Here is a 15,321-nt window from a genome sequence, read left to right on the forward strand (position 1 = left end):
GCTATAGTGCGTAGTTTCTGTCGCCCCCATGAGGAATTCTAAGTAATGACAGTATCCACATGATACAAGCCTTCTGTGATCGCCCACCCCCTCCGGAGTAATGTGACCCGGAATTGGAGAGAGTTTAACACTGTCAGCCAAGATTACATCTTTTACTGCCTAGAGTAGAAAAAACTGTTGAAACTGGAGCGTTCAGAACAGTCGGAAATCGGAACGTTTTAGCTCATGGGGATTTCTCTTAAATAACTTTACCTCATTATTTAAAACGTTTATGAAAATCCAACATTATGACATTATAGATATTGACAGGAAATACGGAAAAGCATAATAGTTCCACTTTAACTTTAAGTTGACTCTACAAAACTCTTGATTCTGTGAATCCATGCAGTTACAAATAATCCAAACATTAGTCAAGGGTTGATAAAATGTTTAAGGCCTAGACAACCACAGCATGTTGGTAGTCCGGTTTATGACTTCGTCATCAGTCGACTCGAAGAACTGGAGTCAGTGAGTGGCAGCATGCCTGGTGTGGAACAGATTCAGGCAGAAGGGACTGGGGAGGGAGAGAGAGAGAGAGAAAGAGGAATTTGCTTTAGAATTCTACATTTTATTGATTGAGGCTTCTCCTTTGTATATTTAATATCGTCACCTTCCTAAAATAATTGCCTAAGTCATTTTTTCAGGTTTTTCAGAAAACACAAAGAATAAAACTGCCTAAGTCACATGCTTGACATACGCAATTTTACTAAAGGTGTAGAATCACATGACCTGTTCAACTGAGGATGTAGGCAATTTTACCAGAGGTGGCCAGCACCATGAGGAGATGATTTAGGCAAAGAAATCATTTTTGTTAAAAGTAATTTTTTCAGGTTTTTCGGAAAACACAAAAAATAAAACTGGGCAACAAAATCATTTTTGTTAAAAAATGACTTAGGCAATTATTTTAGGAAGGTGACGATATGGAGGATGACATGAGAAATAATACACATTTCTGTACAGTGGTCAGTTAAAGGAACACGCCGACTTATTGGGACTTTAGCTTATTCACCGTATCCCCCAGAGTTAGATAAGTCCATACATACCCTTCTCATCTCTGTGCGTGTCGTAACTCTGTCTGACGCACCCAGCGCTAGCCTAGCTTAGCACAGATCCTGGAGGTAACCGGCTCCATCTAGCCTACTGCTCCCAATATGTGACAAAATGTGATTTGTATAGTCACAGCGTGTACAAATAACAAGGTCACATGAGACACAGCCATCTTCTAACCATATACATCCTGGGAACTATATTCTCAGAAGGCGAAGCACTGCTACTTCTGCTACTTGGGCGGAGTGATTTGCTCGCAGCACCTCAGAAGCCTCGTTGTGAGGAGCAGAGAGTTCTCCTGGAGTTCACTCAGAGTTGGAGTAATATCACTCCGCCCAAGTAGCAGTGCTTCACCTTCTGAGAATATAGTTCCCAGTATGTATACGGTTAGAAGATGGCTGTGTCTCATGTGACCTTGTTATTTGTACACCCTGTGACTATACAAATCACAACATGTAAACAGGAACATGTTGGCCTTATTTTGTCACTTCTTTGTAGCAGTAGGCTAGATGGAGCCAGTTACCTCCATGATCTGTGCTAGGCTAAGCTAGCGGTGGGTGCGTCAGACAGAGTTACAACACGCACGGAGATGAGAAGGGTATGTATTGACTTGTCTAACTCTGGGGGATACACCAAATAAGACAAAGTCCCAATAAGTCGGGGTGCTCTTTTTAAATGTTTCAGCTTATTTACCTGTTAGTGCTGTATCGTTTTGATACACTGCATTTCAAAAGTGCATTTTAAATAGGACTGCGCGATATGAGGAAAACATCTAGTTGCGATTATTTTGACTGATATTGCGATTGCAATATGATTCACCATGATCATTTATGTAAGGGTTAATGCCCGACGAGGTGTCCATTGTCAGGTAATAATGGACAACGGCGAGGCGTGAACAGTCCGTTCTCCTTTTTATGAAATAATTAAAATGAAATAAAAAATGTAAATGATTATAGTGTGATTTTTGCGAGGATCTGTACCAAACAAACATTTTGTTCTTTAGTCTGTAGGATCGGATTTGTATGCCGGGATGTCTAATAATAACACAATAACACAATAAAATTGCCATAAATTGTGCAGCCCTGATTTTAAATGGAACAAGAAATGGACACTCACCTTTTGATCTGCGTGGCGAAGGTAGACGAGCTTCGCACCAGCTTCTTAGAAGAGGAGGAAGAAGAGGGCAAGGAGAGGGGGGCTCTGGGGGACTTTGGGGGTGGGAGGATGGAGCAATGAGAGGCCTTGGACAGGTTTAACCTGAATAAAAAAAAACACATTAGAACAGAGGTATGTTTTTTGATATTTTCCAAACCATTTAAATAGAATGCTAACCATCATACCAGCATAATGTAAAAATGTGAGCGGAAAATTTGAACTAACAAAACCACACCAATTGACTAATGAAAACACAAGTATAACTTTATGCTGCGCATACAAAACATGACTGAACTGTATATGTGTCATGACAAAATATTTGATGATAAGATGTAATCCTTAAAAGCTCTGCACACATTTCACATGTCTCTGAAGTAAAGGCTGGACTACAATAGAGCTGTTTGGAGCAGTTTGTGAACAGTGTTTTCTGTTGGAGATGGTAAGTCCCTTTGGGGGGGACTTTGGGCTTTTTCACTTTGTACGTAGTACAATATAGTTATGATCGAGTTGTACCTCGAAGAGGAGGAGGCCGATCTAGGTGGTCGTTTTCCTTTCAGTGCTTTCAGTTTGTCTCCCTGAGACAGACTGCCTTCACCACTGTAATTCTACACACACACACACGGGAAGATTGAGAGAGAGAACGAGAGTAATATCAGTATGAAAAGAAAACATTTTTCAAGTTGAACTTTCAAGAAAAAGTCTTAAAATGAACATATTGTAAATATAAACCACTTGTCTGTTTATAGTTTTAGGTATTGCTATCATCATTGACAGGGGACCAATAATAAAGAGGCCAGAAAGTTATTTCATTCACTATTTTATTACTTTTCTGAGTTGTTTTCGTCACTGATCGCTAGTTTTAGATGCATATACATTTGCTTGCACGCACTATTTGTGAACATACTTTATTAGCGATCCATCAGTGTGTAACCCCATTCTATATCATGTATGTACATATCAATAAAACATTTATCACAAAAACAAATACAAAGATGCCAGAAAGTTCGGCCCCCTCACCTCATCCAAGCTGTATGATTTATAAAGGGTGGTGTTGATTGACAGGTCGTCCATGCTGGAGAGTAGGTGGGACATGGCTTCCTGTTTCCCTCCCTCGGAGTCGGCGCTGTGAAGCTGCTGCTGCTGCTGCTGACGCAGCTGCTGGAGCTGCTGCCGGCGACTCAGCCTCTGCTGGAGGAGCTTCTGTTTGGAGCGATGGACATCACCCTGGACCCACAAACTGTGCTGTTTCCTACACACACACACACACAAACTTTTTGTCACTTCAGTCCTTCACACTGTCTGGAAAGGTGATGACCAGAAGAAGAGAGCAAATGGTGCTCTTCTCATTGGTGTAAATTAGGGCTGCTCCCTCTTAGTCGATTAGTCGACTAATCGGTCGTTTTGGTCTTAGTCAACTTCGATTTCTTTAGTCGATTAGTTAGATGTTTTATGCTTTTTTTCATGCTGAATTAAACGTATGAAACGTACGAGCACATCTCTGGTAAACACAAGAATTATGGGTTGACATTTTGCCTAATAGATATCACCGTGAAACCTACTTTGATTACTTTCATTAAGGCGATTATTTGTTGTATTACACGTTTTCTGAAATGTGTTTAAATATGCAAAGGAGGCTATTATCTTATTCAATATTTGCATCCTTTTGCATGACTCTTTGCGGAGAAACTCAGATTTACAGATCTGTCGATTAAATCAACTAATCGATTAGTCGATACAATTGAATGAGTGTTAGTCGACTAAGAATTTCTTCAATCAAACACAGCCCTACTGTAAATATCTTTTTAATTGTCCTTTTTCATCCTTCCATTCATCCTGGTAATGTATCTGCCAGTCCTTCTGTCCATTATTAATAATACAGTATTAATATAATCTTCCCTTTACGCTATCTATTTGAAAAGAAGCCCTGAAGAAGCTTACAGGACTCTGATCTCAGGAAACAACACAAGCTACCTGCCGTTCAGGTAACACACACACACACACACACACACACACACACTGTACATTGATCTGTCAAATTCTTGAGTCAGGTGTGATTGCTGGTCGAAAGTATTTTTTGCATGCAGTAATTGATGACAAAAATGAAACGCAGAATTGTCTCCTACATAATTTTAGTAGGACCAGCACAAATCACCTGACTAAAGGAAATTCTTATGGAAATAAGTGAATATCTAACTACACACTTGCGTCGTTTGTAACTGGCTAAACAAGCTTTGACCCTGAACAGGACTTTAGGAGTCTACAGCCATGTTAGCGGCTCTGCAAAGCTGTGAGATACCATCCTCATGATGACAATGCAGCAGGACGGTGTATGTGAGATTGAGTCCAAATAAATGACCTTATTGTTTTGTGTGTGTGTGTGTGTGTTCATGGTTCACACCTGTAACTAGAGCTGCAAAGAGTTGTCAACTACTAAAGCTATAGTGCGTAGTTTCTGTCACCCCCATGAGGAATTCTAAGTAATGACAACAACGCTGTCAGCGCATCCACATGATACGAGACTTCCGTGATGGCGCACCGCCCCCACCCCCCTACTTCACCCCCCCACTCCACGCAGTTGCTTGTAACCAAGGAGAACACGGAGGATTAAAAAATATGAAGAAGATGTAATTATCTTCACTCGATTTTCTGCGCGCGAAAGTCGAGAGTTGTGTGGAGCTGATAGCTGATCTTAATTAGCTTTGTAGCAACTCATTTGGCAATGGCTTGAATGTAATGGACGTTCATTAATAATAAAAAGGTTACACACTAATGCTTTAAACTAATTAATCTTTTGAATCTTTTTTTTTATGAAACAAAATAACAACTCTCTGATTCCAGCTTCTTAAATATGAATAGCTTCTAATTTCTTTACCAAGTTGGACAAACCAAGACATTTGCGGACATCATCTTCTTCTTTTGGAAACGCTGATTGATATTTTTCACCTTTAACTGACATTTTATAGACCAAACAACTAATCCATTAATCGAGAAAATAATCGACAATGAACAAAAATTGGTAGTTGCAGCCCTTCTGGAAACCTGGTCCGTTCTATGTGTGATAGTTGAGGTTAGGCATTGACCTCGAATGGTTAGGGTCAAGATAGTCGCATTTCCCGTACAGATTAACAGTATAAAAAAAAAACAGCTGTATCTTTTAATCTTAAACTATAGGTGAGGCTGACAGGAATTACATTTTAATGTCTACTATCATAAAATGGAAATTTAGACCGGTTGGTCCCGCTGTAAAAAAAGAAAAAAGTAATGTCAAGTCATTAGGATTCATCCTCTCAAAATACCATGGCAATCCATCAAACAGCTGTCAATGCATTTCACTCTGAACCAAAATGACTAGTCCAGAATTGTCTATGATTATCCTCAGAGCCATCTCTCCAAGGTGAAAACAAGCGATAGAGCCGCAACTGAGACTGAAACTCACTCCTCTAAGAAGTTCTGCTGGGGACCAATGATGGATCCAGGCCGGCAAATTCTGTTCCACGCAATGGCCTCCGCTGCAGTGAACCGGTAGTGCTTCATCAGGTAGCAGCCAATCAGAGTGCCTGTACGGCCCAGGCCAGCTGTGATTGGATGAAATGTTTCAAAAGAGAAGGTTCGGAGTTACAGGTTTGAAACAAATGAAGAGAAAGTTTAAGACCTAGACTTGCAACACACTTCTCTCTATACATTGAGTGTACATCAGCCTTTTGACTGAAAAAATTAAAAACAAATTTCTGCAGTGCTGTGGAGTAAGGTCTGGCTACACCACACAAAAAAAATGCTCTGCGTTGTTTTCATTTCTTTAAACCAATCACAGTCGTCTTGTGCGGTCCTAAGCTTCGTACGCAGCGACGGTGTTTCTGTAAAATATTCTCGGGAATGCCACATACAATATTAAATGAAGTTCACGCATTACAATAACGTGAGTTATTTAAATTAGCTGTACTTTGTCCACAGCAATCCCACCAATCCGTCCCAAAATGTCCCAGTTAGAGAGTAAATGCCGTAAACATATTCTTTGTAAATCTTTACATTTCATTCCCAGAAAGAACCAAGCAGGCCTGCCTTGTTGCACGACCCAAATTGTACACGATACAAAAGCGCGTAGCTTGCTAAATCAAAGTTTGTTGTTGTTTCCAGAAGGAAACAGAGTTCGAGAATAGCAACTATCCTGGAAATGTACTTCCGTTGTAGCCCGGCTCCACCCTCCTACGTACTTCCGCTCAATTTTCATTTCCCTTTAGTACACCGTCTGGGTTTGTGGTATATTCGTGGGTTTTCTCCGGCCAAATCTTAACCGGTCCAATCAGTGAACAGAGGCAGTGGCTGAGAATGATGACGTTCAGGACGTGCGCTAGTTTGAATTGTAGTTCTGTAATGGTGGCGGAGAAAGATGCGACTGAAGCCATTCGGTCTGTTGTGGCAACGCTGCCGAATATCCAGAAGTTAAAGCCTGAGCAAGACCAATCTTTGCTGAGTTGTGTCGGGGGGCCATGATGTCGTGGTCCTCCTCCCCACGGGGGTTCGGGACAAGTTAGAATTTCCAGCTTGCTCCGTTAATGGTGAAGGAGTTGGCTAAGGCGAATGCTAGCGATGTTAAGCCGATAGTTGTTGTTGACATACGTCACGACCAAACATTAGTGATTGGTTACGTCAGATCCAGAGTGGCTCTGGGCAGATCCAATAGTTTTAAACTTCAACAGAGTACCCGCCTTTAAGGAAGTTAACACTTGTCAATGGAGAGTGGCCAGACTCTCTGTACAAATGAAATGGACCAGAGTCTGGTAGGACCAAGCTAATGGACCAGAGTCTGGTAGGACCAGGTTACTTCCGTTGATCCGGACTACCAAAAAAAATCAATACACACAAATCCACTCGTACCTTTGCAGTGCACAGCCACAGCTCCTTCAGTACTTTCGCACACATGCAGGAAGCGCCTGATGATGAGGTCAGAGGGCGTGGTCCCATCCAGGAAGAAGAGGTCATGGTGCTCAAAACCTGCGTCCTCAAACTGCCTGCCGTCATACAACTTCCTGTTTAAACGGACCACGGCTGTGATGCCATTTTGGCAAAAGTATGGAAAATACGCCTCTGGTGCGTGGAGAGGATAACCTGGAAAACAATCAATAGGATTTCTTAACACTGAGGAAAAGTAGTTATACATAATAACATGAAACATTTCCATTCATATAATCTGTACCTGACTAATATAACAAACAAACAATTCAATGGTGGTTAAAAATGTCATGTGGACCTTTGTTCAGAATAAACCTTCCAATGCTGACTTTAAATTAATGAATTTAATTAAATCTAACTTTTGGGGTGGGCCCTTGGGGAAAACATTTTTAACCCACTGGTTTGGAGAAAAGGTTTTTGATGGAATCGGACTCACCGTTCTCTATCTTACTGTGAGCGTGAGGACTGCTGAATGCCAGAATCTTCCCTGGGATGATCCAGTTCATATCCCCGTTTTCTACTCGCTAAAAACACCGAGAGAAAAGAAGGAGATGCAGTGTGTGACTGAGGCACTCCCATGTGTGTAACATAACAGGTAACGTAACAAATGTAAAAAACGTAATAAACGTAACACGACTTTGCTCAGAAAAGAAGCTCAGCGTAAATTCTTTCAGGAAGACTTCTAAATTTCATCCACCTCTCTCGCTTCCTAAACTGATCAGCTGTTTCGGTGGGGTTCACTTTTCAGTTAAACCAACCAGAATTGTCCATGAATTCCATCAGCCAATCACAGCATGGCATCCCTGCTTTAAATCTCTTCTTCTCTCTGCTGCTGTCAGTTGTTTTAATCTAGAACTCTAGACGCACCCTACCGGCAGCAAATGTAATTTGCAGCCAGGGTCATCTAGCAATTCTCTGTTGGCTTGCGAGATGGTAAAACCAAACTCTAGTCAGGCCAATCACATTGTGTATAGAGTCGGTGGGCGAGCTTAACATAATGATGGCAGAGTTGCGACGGTTCCGCGTGAATTCCCTGCTACTTGAAAACAAAGAAGATGGCTGCTGCTGCCGGGCGAACAGAGGTCTTTCAAATCGGGTTTGGCCATGACTCTGGAAGACTTGGAGTTCAGATTTTCTGACTGTGAGACTAGTGCAGTCCTAGTCTATATTCACGACATTTCACTTCCATGATTGCTCCGTCCCGGTGGTTAACTGCTCCTCAGATCTCTGCAGGGTAAATCCAGACAGCTAGCTAGACTATCCGTCCAAGCTGAGTTTTCTGTTGCACAACTAAAACAACCTTTGAACGCACATACTGTATGTTCCACCAAAACAAGTTCCTTCCCGTGGCTATTTTGCAGAGGCACCGTGACTCCGTCCGGCGCATAGCGCCGCCCAAGACAATTCTGATTGGTTTAAAGAAATGCTAATAAACCAGAGCATGTTTTTCTCCCATTCCAGAATGTTGTGTGGACTAGCCAGACCCTCCTCTACAGCGCTGTGGAAGAAGGTCTGGCAATGCGAGATTAGTGCAGTCCCAAAGCAGGTCAGCTGTGTCTTGATAGATCCGAGGAAAACCAATTACAACTTTACTTGTACTTTTCTATTTGCAGTACTATGTAGACCACACTTTGCACCAACTGTACATTGACTCTTTGCTACATCTCAGCATTAATATAGACTAGTCTATTCATGCATATTGTGTTATTACTGATCTATATCACTACCTAGACCGCTATTTGCACTAACTGTATATTGACTCTTTACTACCTTCAGCATTTATATAGACTGTCTATTCATGTTTACTGTGTTATTACTGATCTACATCACTAACTAAACCACAACTTGCACTGACTGTATTTTGACTCTTTTCTACATCTCAGCAGTGATATAGACTGTCTTTTCATGTATATTGTGTTATTATTACCATATCACTTTTGCATATCCATCGACTTACTTAACACTTCACTTTGCACCGGCTTTGTAATGCCTACTTAATCTGCACTCCATGTAGCCTATTGTATTCTGTATTCTTGTACTGTATTGAATGTGAAACTATATGTTGTCTTGCACGCTTATGCTTTTCTTGGCCAGTCCGCCGTTGCAAATGAGAACCTGTTCTCAACGGCTTACCTGGTTAAATAAAGTTTAAATAAATAAGAAGGTGATTTTAGCCCCGCCCTGAGCTACAGCTACACCGTCTCAACACATTCAATGCTCCTTGTCTTTCACATAAATCTGTAGACTTTTATTGTTACATGCAATGACTTGGATGTTTTTTAATTGCATTACGGTTTTTTAACCGTAATGCCAGTGGGTCTGTGTGTGTAGTGACTGTGTACCCTCCTCACCTCATAATGTTCATATTCCTCCACGTCAAAGTTTTCAAAGTCAAAGAAACCATGCTGTAATGCCTGGATGAGGGACAAAGAGGACAGCAGATTCAGGGCATTTATTTTTTTAAATAAAGTATGACACTGTGATGTAATTTCTCTCCTCATGACCCTTGTTTTTTTCTCTTTTAAAATTAAAATAGTAGGCCTAGTTGACCTCCTCTTGGCTCTGTTCTCAGGCTTTAGATAATCTAGCTGTCACAGGAGAGTTATTGGCCAATCACAGGTCATGTCAGAGACAGAGAGCTTTCCTATTGGCTGTCCTACCTGTGCGACAAAGAGGGGAGAGGGAGAGCTGCAGGAAGACGACTCACTCTACTTTAAATCCTGGTGGGTTTTTTTTGCGTTCTACCCACTGCTAGCCTGACAAGCCAGACCCACATCCAGATGTTGGGTCTGGGAACGGAGCTCGATCCGAGGGGCGGGATAAGCGGTTGTCTTTCAAATTCCCTCTGCACGTAATAGGATAGCGCTACAACCAACCAGAGCAACGACGAAGGTAGCGCAGCTAGTTGATAGATTAAACTTTTGCCGTATCCGGTCGGCAAAACTCCGAACACATCTTCCTTTTTTAAGAATGATTTCTGTGCCGTTCTTTGTTCTTTTATCAGAGAAAAGCTGAACTCCAAGTCTTCCAGAAGTCCGCTGTTCCCAGCAGCAGCAGCCATAAGCCCCGCCCACCGACTCTATACACGATGTGATTGGCCTGACCAAAATTTGGTTTTTGCAGCTTGAAAGTCAACGGAGAGTGCCTAGACCCCCCCTGGCTGCCAAATAAATTTGCTGCCACTAGGGGGGGTCAAGATTTCTAGGCTAACCCACTGCAGCTTTAAGTAGTCCCTGTGGCTTTGTGTGGTTGTTTACCTTGCGTATTCCTTGTAAGCAGTCGAGGACGGTGAGGTTGAAGGAGCACTCTCCCGCTGCTGCATCCCTGTGGGACACACATACACAATGCTAAATAGCCACACTATCCGCCATTGTGTGTGTGTGTGTGTGTGTGTGTGTGTGTGTGTGTGTGTGTGTGTGTGTGTGTGTGTGTGTGTTACCTGAACGGCAGGTAGCTTGTGTTGTTTCCTGAGATCAGAGTCCTGTAGGCTTCTTCTGGGCTCCTTTTCAAATAGATAACCTAAAGGCAAGATTATATTTATACTGTATTATTAATAATGACAGAAGGACAGGCAGATACATTACCAGGATGAATAGAAGCATAGAAGGACAATTAAAGTGATATTTACAGCGTAGGCACCAATGAGCAGAGCACCATTTGCTCTCTTCTTCTGGTCATGACTGGTGTAGTGGACCAGTCTCTTTCGAGACAGTGTGAAGGACTGAAGGGACAAAAACAAAAGTCCAAATCAACGGAAAATCCGTAACAACTACACAACAGCACATGTGATTTAGTTGCCCAAAGTCTACACAATATGAATTTACACAACAGAGCTTTATGTCAGCCTAAGAAAGTGGGTTAAGTCTCCGCCGCCTTAGATTTTCTATAGCAGGTATGTGATGAGCAGGGCCACACTGAATAAGCGGTTGCAGATTTCTGCCGATTTTTCCGCCGATTTTAAGCAAATCAAAAAAAAAAGTTGAGATATATTGTATATACAACTCAGAATGTTAAAACATCTCCACCGTTAAGAAGAAAAACAGTCTAAATTCCGCAGATTTTCATTCTGGATCACGCTGAAAACTGTATGATCTGATGAGTAGAGCTCTGCATCTGTTACCTTCAGCTTCTTATTGACTTTGCAGCAGTATCTGTACAGCATGGCCATGTTGAGGGGCCCAAAGTCTGCATAGAAACTGCAAAACAGAGAGAAACAGATGAATGTGTGATACTTCAAATATAATCAGATATAAAAAATGTATACAATTTCATGTATGAAAGCCCTGCACATTGAAATATTTGCTTTTTTAAGGATAGACCCTATCCCAAATTCCCTAATGTCCATATGTGTAAAGAAACGTTTATCAGACGTGGCTCCTTGGTTATGTGTGTTTGATTAAATTTCACAAAATAAAACTTTAGACAGATGCTTTCTAAGAGGATGGAGGAAGGAAGGAAGGGGGGCCTTCAATCCAAGAGTAGGCTTGTGAGATAGCTAGAGCGGCAGCGTTGGAAAAAATCTCATATCTACTTGTGCTTTCTGAAGGGCTCCTAAAAAACCATGTACTGTGGAGAGGCCTATTTTATGTGCTTATTGTTTTGTCATTTATATACTGTAATATGTTATTCCGTTAACAGGTGTCCATTTTGTTATTATTTTATTGTATTGTATTGAATATGATGGTTATTATTTCATCTTGTCTTAATTTTCATGAAAAGTGGTGATTACGAGTGGGGGTTTCATGGAGATGTATGCTTTGTGTTTTATTAAAAGCAAAATAAAAACTGTAAATATATAACATATATTTAAAATAAAATAAAAACTCTGGAGCTATTAATGCCCTCAGACATAATAATCTCTTTTTAACATAGGAAGTTGAGTAATATGTAATATGCACCATGTTGCCTATTCTTTTCATGAATGGCAAATAAATTTTGTTTTTCTGCGTTTTAATGTCACTCCAAGAACAGAGAAAGGGTCGCCAACAAAAGCAATCAGGCTTACACTGAGTTCACCTCTGTAATATTTTGGGGAACGTGGAGTGTCAAACACTATCTCCTGTGTTCATTACATGTAAAAAATAAATAAATAAAAATGGTAGATTGGAATGATTGCAAATCCAGTTTGAATAGTGTCATCCAGTGTTTGTCCTAAATCTCTTTCCATCACGAGGGCACAGCTGTTCGCTGATCTCATCTTGACCTATATCTTACACTATTATCAAAACCACTGGCTGAACATGTAAGGGAATGCACGGGCCGCAGTTACAGCCTGGAATTCAAACGACTAACAAACTGAGTATTTCCTCATCAGTCTCCTTCAATATAATTTACACATATTACTGCACCATACAGGCAGGGGCGATTCCAGGATTTGTTAAGTGGGGTGACACAGGGGGGGACCATTAATTAGTCGTGTGTGTGGGGGGTGGGGATTTTATCAGAATACAGCATAGAAAATCTGCTTAGAAATAGAGGAAATATTGGATTGGATAGAACAACATAATTATGCTAACTAAAACATCACATTCATTATTAGTTTAACTTGTTTTCATTCTAAACCAATAGTATATCCGAATACAATACACATTTTTTAGGCTAATTGGTCATGTGAGGACTGGGGAAATTGGCAGAACATGCAGTCAGTTGACAGCACTCTAGCCCAATGGATTGGTGGGGCACCATAGGAGAGGAAGCAGTCATATTTCAGAGGGGGGTGGTGCGGTGCCATCCTGTCCCTTCTAACCCTGGCCCTGCATACAGGATTTTTTTAACTGAAAAGGCTTTCCTATTAAATGCATTATTTTGGCCAATCATAAAGGAAGGCAAGAAGGGAGGAGGGAAAGGATGACAGGGGTGTGATTAAGTAAATTAAATTAAATTAATTAAGACTTCCAACTTGGCCCACTGTACTTGAATGTGTCAGGAGTGAGGGAGAGTTTTTTAAATCTTTTTGCAAGCAAGGCAATTCTAACCGACTTTTGGATACGGCAGAGACGCTAATTAGCAATGGTCTGTTAAATATCACGTCTAGGACACTAAAGAGACTGACAGCCTGAATCATCATCGAGGAGTTATGATTATCATCATTGCCAGATTAGATTATTGCAACAACCTGCTTTGCAGATGGTCAACCCCTCTGAATAACAAATAACCTCTAAGCTCTTCATCCGGTCATTTCACAACTTGTTGGCAGGATATTTTCAGGATAAAGCCTGACATCACCTTCCACTCTGTGTGTTGTCATAATCCCTTAACTACGGGAAACAACAGCCTTCGAGCTAGCGAGCTACACGCTGAAAATAGCAAGTTTTGGAAAAAATGTGGATCGTGCAACAAGGCAGGCCTGCTTGGTTCTTTCAGGGAATGATTGTAAAGATTTACAAAGAACATGTTTACAGCATTTACTCTCTAACTGGGACTTTTTGGGAGCAATTGGTGGGATTGCTGTGGATGAAGTACACACAGCGATACACTGGTAAGCGCTAATGAGGTTTAACCATGTATCAGCTAATTTATTTAATTTACTTTATTAACTTTAATTTCTTATACTGCACTGTAACTTTTATTCTTATACTGCACTATCAATTTTATTCTTGTCTTTTAATGTTTTTAATTAGTTTATTAATGTTTTTAAATTGTTTTTAATTGTTTTCTTACTGCTCTTTAATGTTTTATGTAAAGCACTTTGAATTGCCCTGTTGCTGAAATGTGCTATACGAATAAAGCTGCCTTGCCTTGCCTTGCCTAATTTAAATAGCTCACGTTACTGTATTGTTTGAACAATTAGCTTCATTTAATTTTGGATGTGGCGTTTTCTTTTGCGGGGTGCAAATTTTCCACCAAACAAGTTCCTTCCCGAGACTATTTAGCAGAGCCACCGTCGCTGCGTCCGGAGCTTAGCCCCGCCAAAGACGATTGTGATTGGTTTAAAGAAATGAAAACAACCCAGAGCGTTTTTTTTTTCTCCTATCCCAGAATGTATGTGTGGTGCAGTCAGACCTTACTCCACAGCGCTGTGGAGATAGGTCTGGCAATGCAAGACTAATTTACATGAACTCAACATCATTCACAGTAATAACAACACTGCTCACACCCTAATGACAGCTTATATGAATTTGCACACGACACAGTGAATACAGACCACACAACCTGATTTGATTTCCAAAATACTTCGTTATCAGAATCTTCTAGAGTGCTTGGATGATACCTGCTGATCCTCTATCAGGCATCTTTAAATAAAGTGATGATTTATCATAAACCTTTCACTGTTTTGGTGCACTGCTGTGTCACCAGACCTGATTAAGAGCACCTGCCAAAAGCAAAAAATATATTTCTGTATCACTGCCTTACCTCTCATATATGAATTCCTCATCCACGCTGAAGTAGTGTGTGTTGGCTGTATTCTTTGGTTTGACACGCAGAGTGGTAAAGTACAGCCGATCTGTTGTGTACAGCACACAGACAGACAGACAGACAGACAGACAGACAGAGTTAGTCCTACAGTGGGGGGCATTCGGCAGCTCATTGCTGTCCGTCATGGCGCACTGACAGTTTAGGAACCTTTAAACGGGTGCATTGAACACCCTGTTGTGTGTGCAAGCACTTTGCCCTTTTGATTACCACGAGTTTACAGACATGTCTCTGCTGATTGGGTACCACCTGCGAGGACACAGCCAATAAACGACAGAAAAACATATGTCAAAGCAGACGCACACCATTTCCCACCGTTCCGAGGAACCAGGTCCGTCAACCAGGAAACCATAGCTAAACGGTGCACACCAGATTGAGATTGAACGCATGTTCCCGGGCGTTTCCTGTGTTTTGCCTAGAGGGGGGTCAAAGGTCACATGTCGCCACTGACAGGCGACCAAAATGACACGCTCCGTGTCGTTGATTAACATGACCTAACACTAACAAAATAATATAACATAGGTATAGCTGATTTTAACATTTGAATGCTGAATATTACATATCATATCATCAACCGAAAGTGGGAATGTTTTAATTCAACTGAGGTGATGAATAGCAACTTGTGAAACCTCCATATTTGAGAGGCTAAAAACAGGATGTCCTGCCGTTTTGGCTGTGAGAAATTACTTTAACGATTAATCGATTATCAAAATAGTT

At 41.1% G+C, this 15,321-nt stretch overlaps 1 protein-coding gene across 1 annotated transcript; it reads right to left on the reverse strand.

The window, feature by feature from the left end:
- Positions 1 to 504: 504 nt before the first annotated feature.
- On the reverse strand, positions 505 to 14,622 carry LOC114566013 (dual specificity protein phosphatase CDC14AB-like). The gene is made up of 13 exons (XM_028594353.1): positions 14,545 to 14,622; positions 11,312 to 11,387; positions 10,820 to 10,912; positions 10,631 to 10,710; positions 10,449 to 10,515; positions 9,543 to 9,605; positions 7,628 to 7,715; positions 7,117 to 7,347; positions 5,678 to 5,816; positions 3,259 to 3,490; positions 2,755 to 2,846; positions 2,203 to 2,343; positions 505 to 553 (listed from the first exon to the last, which is right to left on the reverse strand). Exons 2-13 carry the CDS (start codon positions 11,357 to 11,359, stop codon positions 505 to 507), a joined length of 1,323 nt encoding a protein of 440 aa, XP_028450154.1. The 5' UTR covers positions 11,360 to 11,387; positions 14,545 to 14,622.
- Between the last annotated feature and the right edge of the window lie 699 nt (positions 14,623 to 15,321).

The sequence above is a fragment of the Perca flavescens genome, chromosome 12 (genome assembly GCF_004354835.1).
Source record: "Perca flavescens isolate YP-PL-M2 chromosome 12, PFLA_1.0, whole genome shotgun sequence".
Taxonomy (NCBI): domain Eukaryota; kingdom Metazoa; phylum Chordata; class Actinopteri; order Perciformes; family Percidae; genus Perca; species Perca flavescens.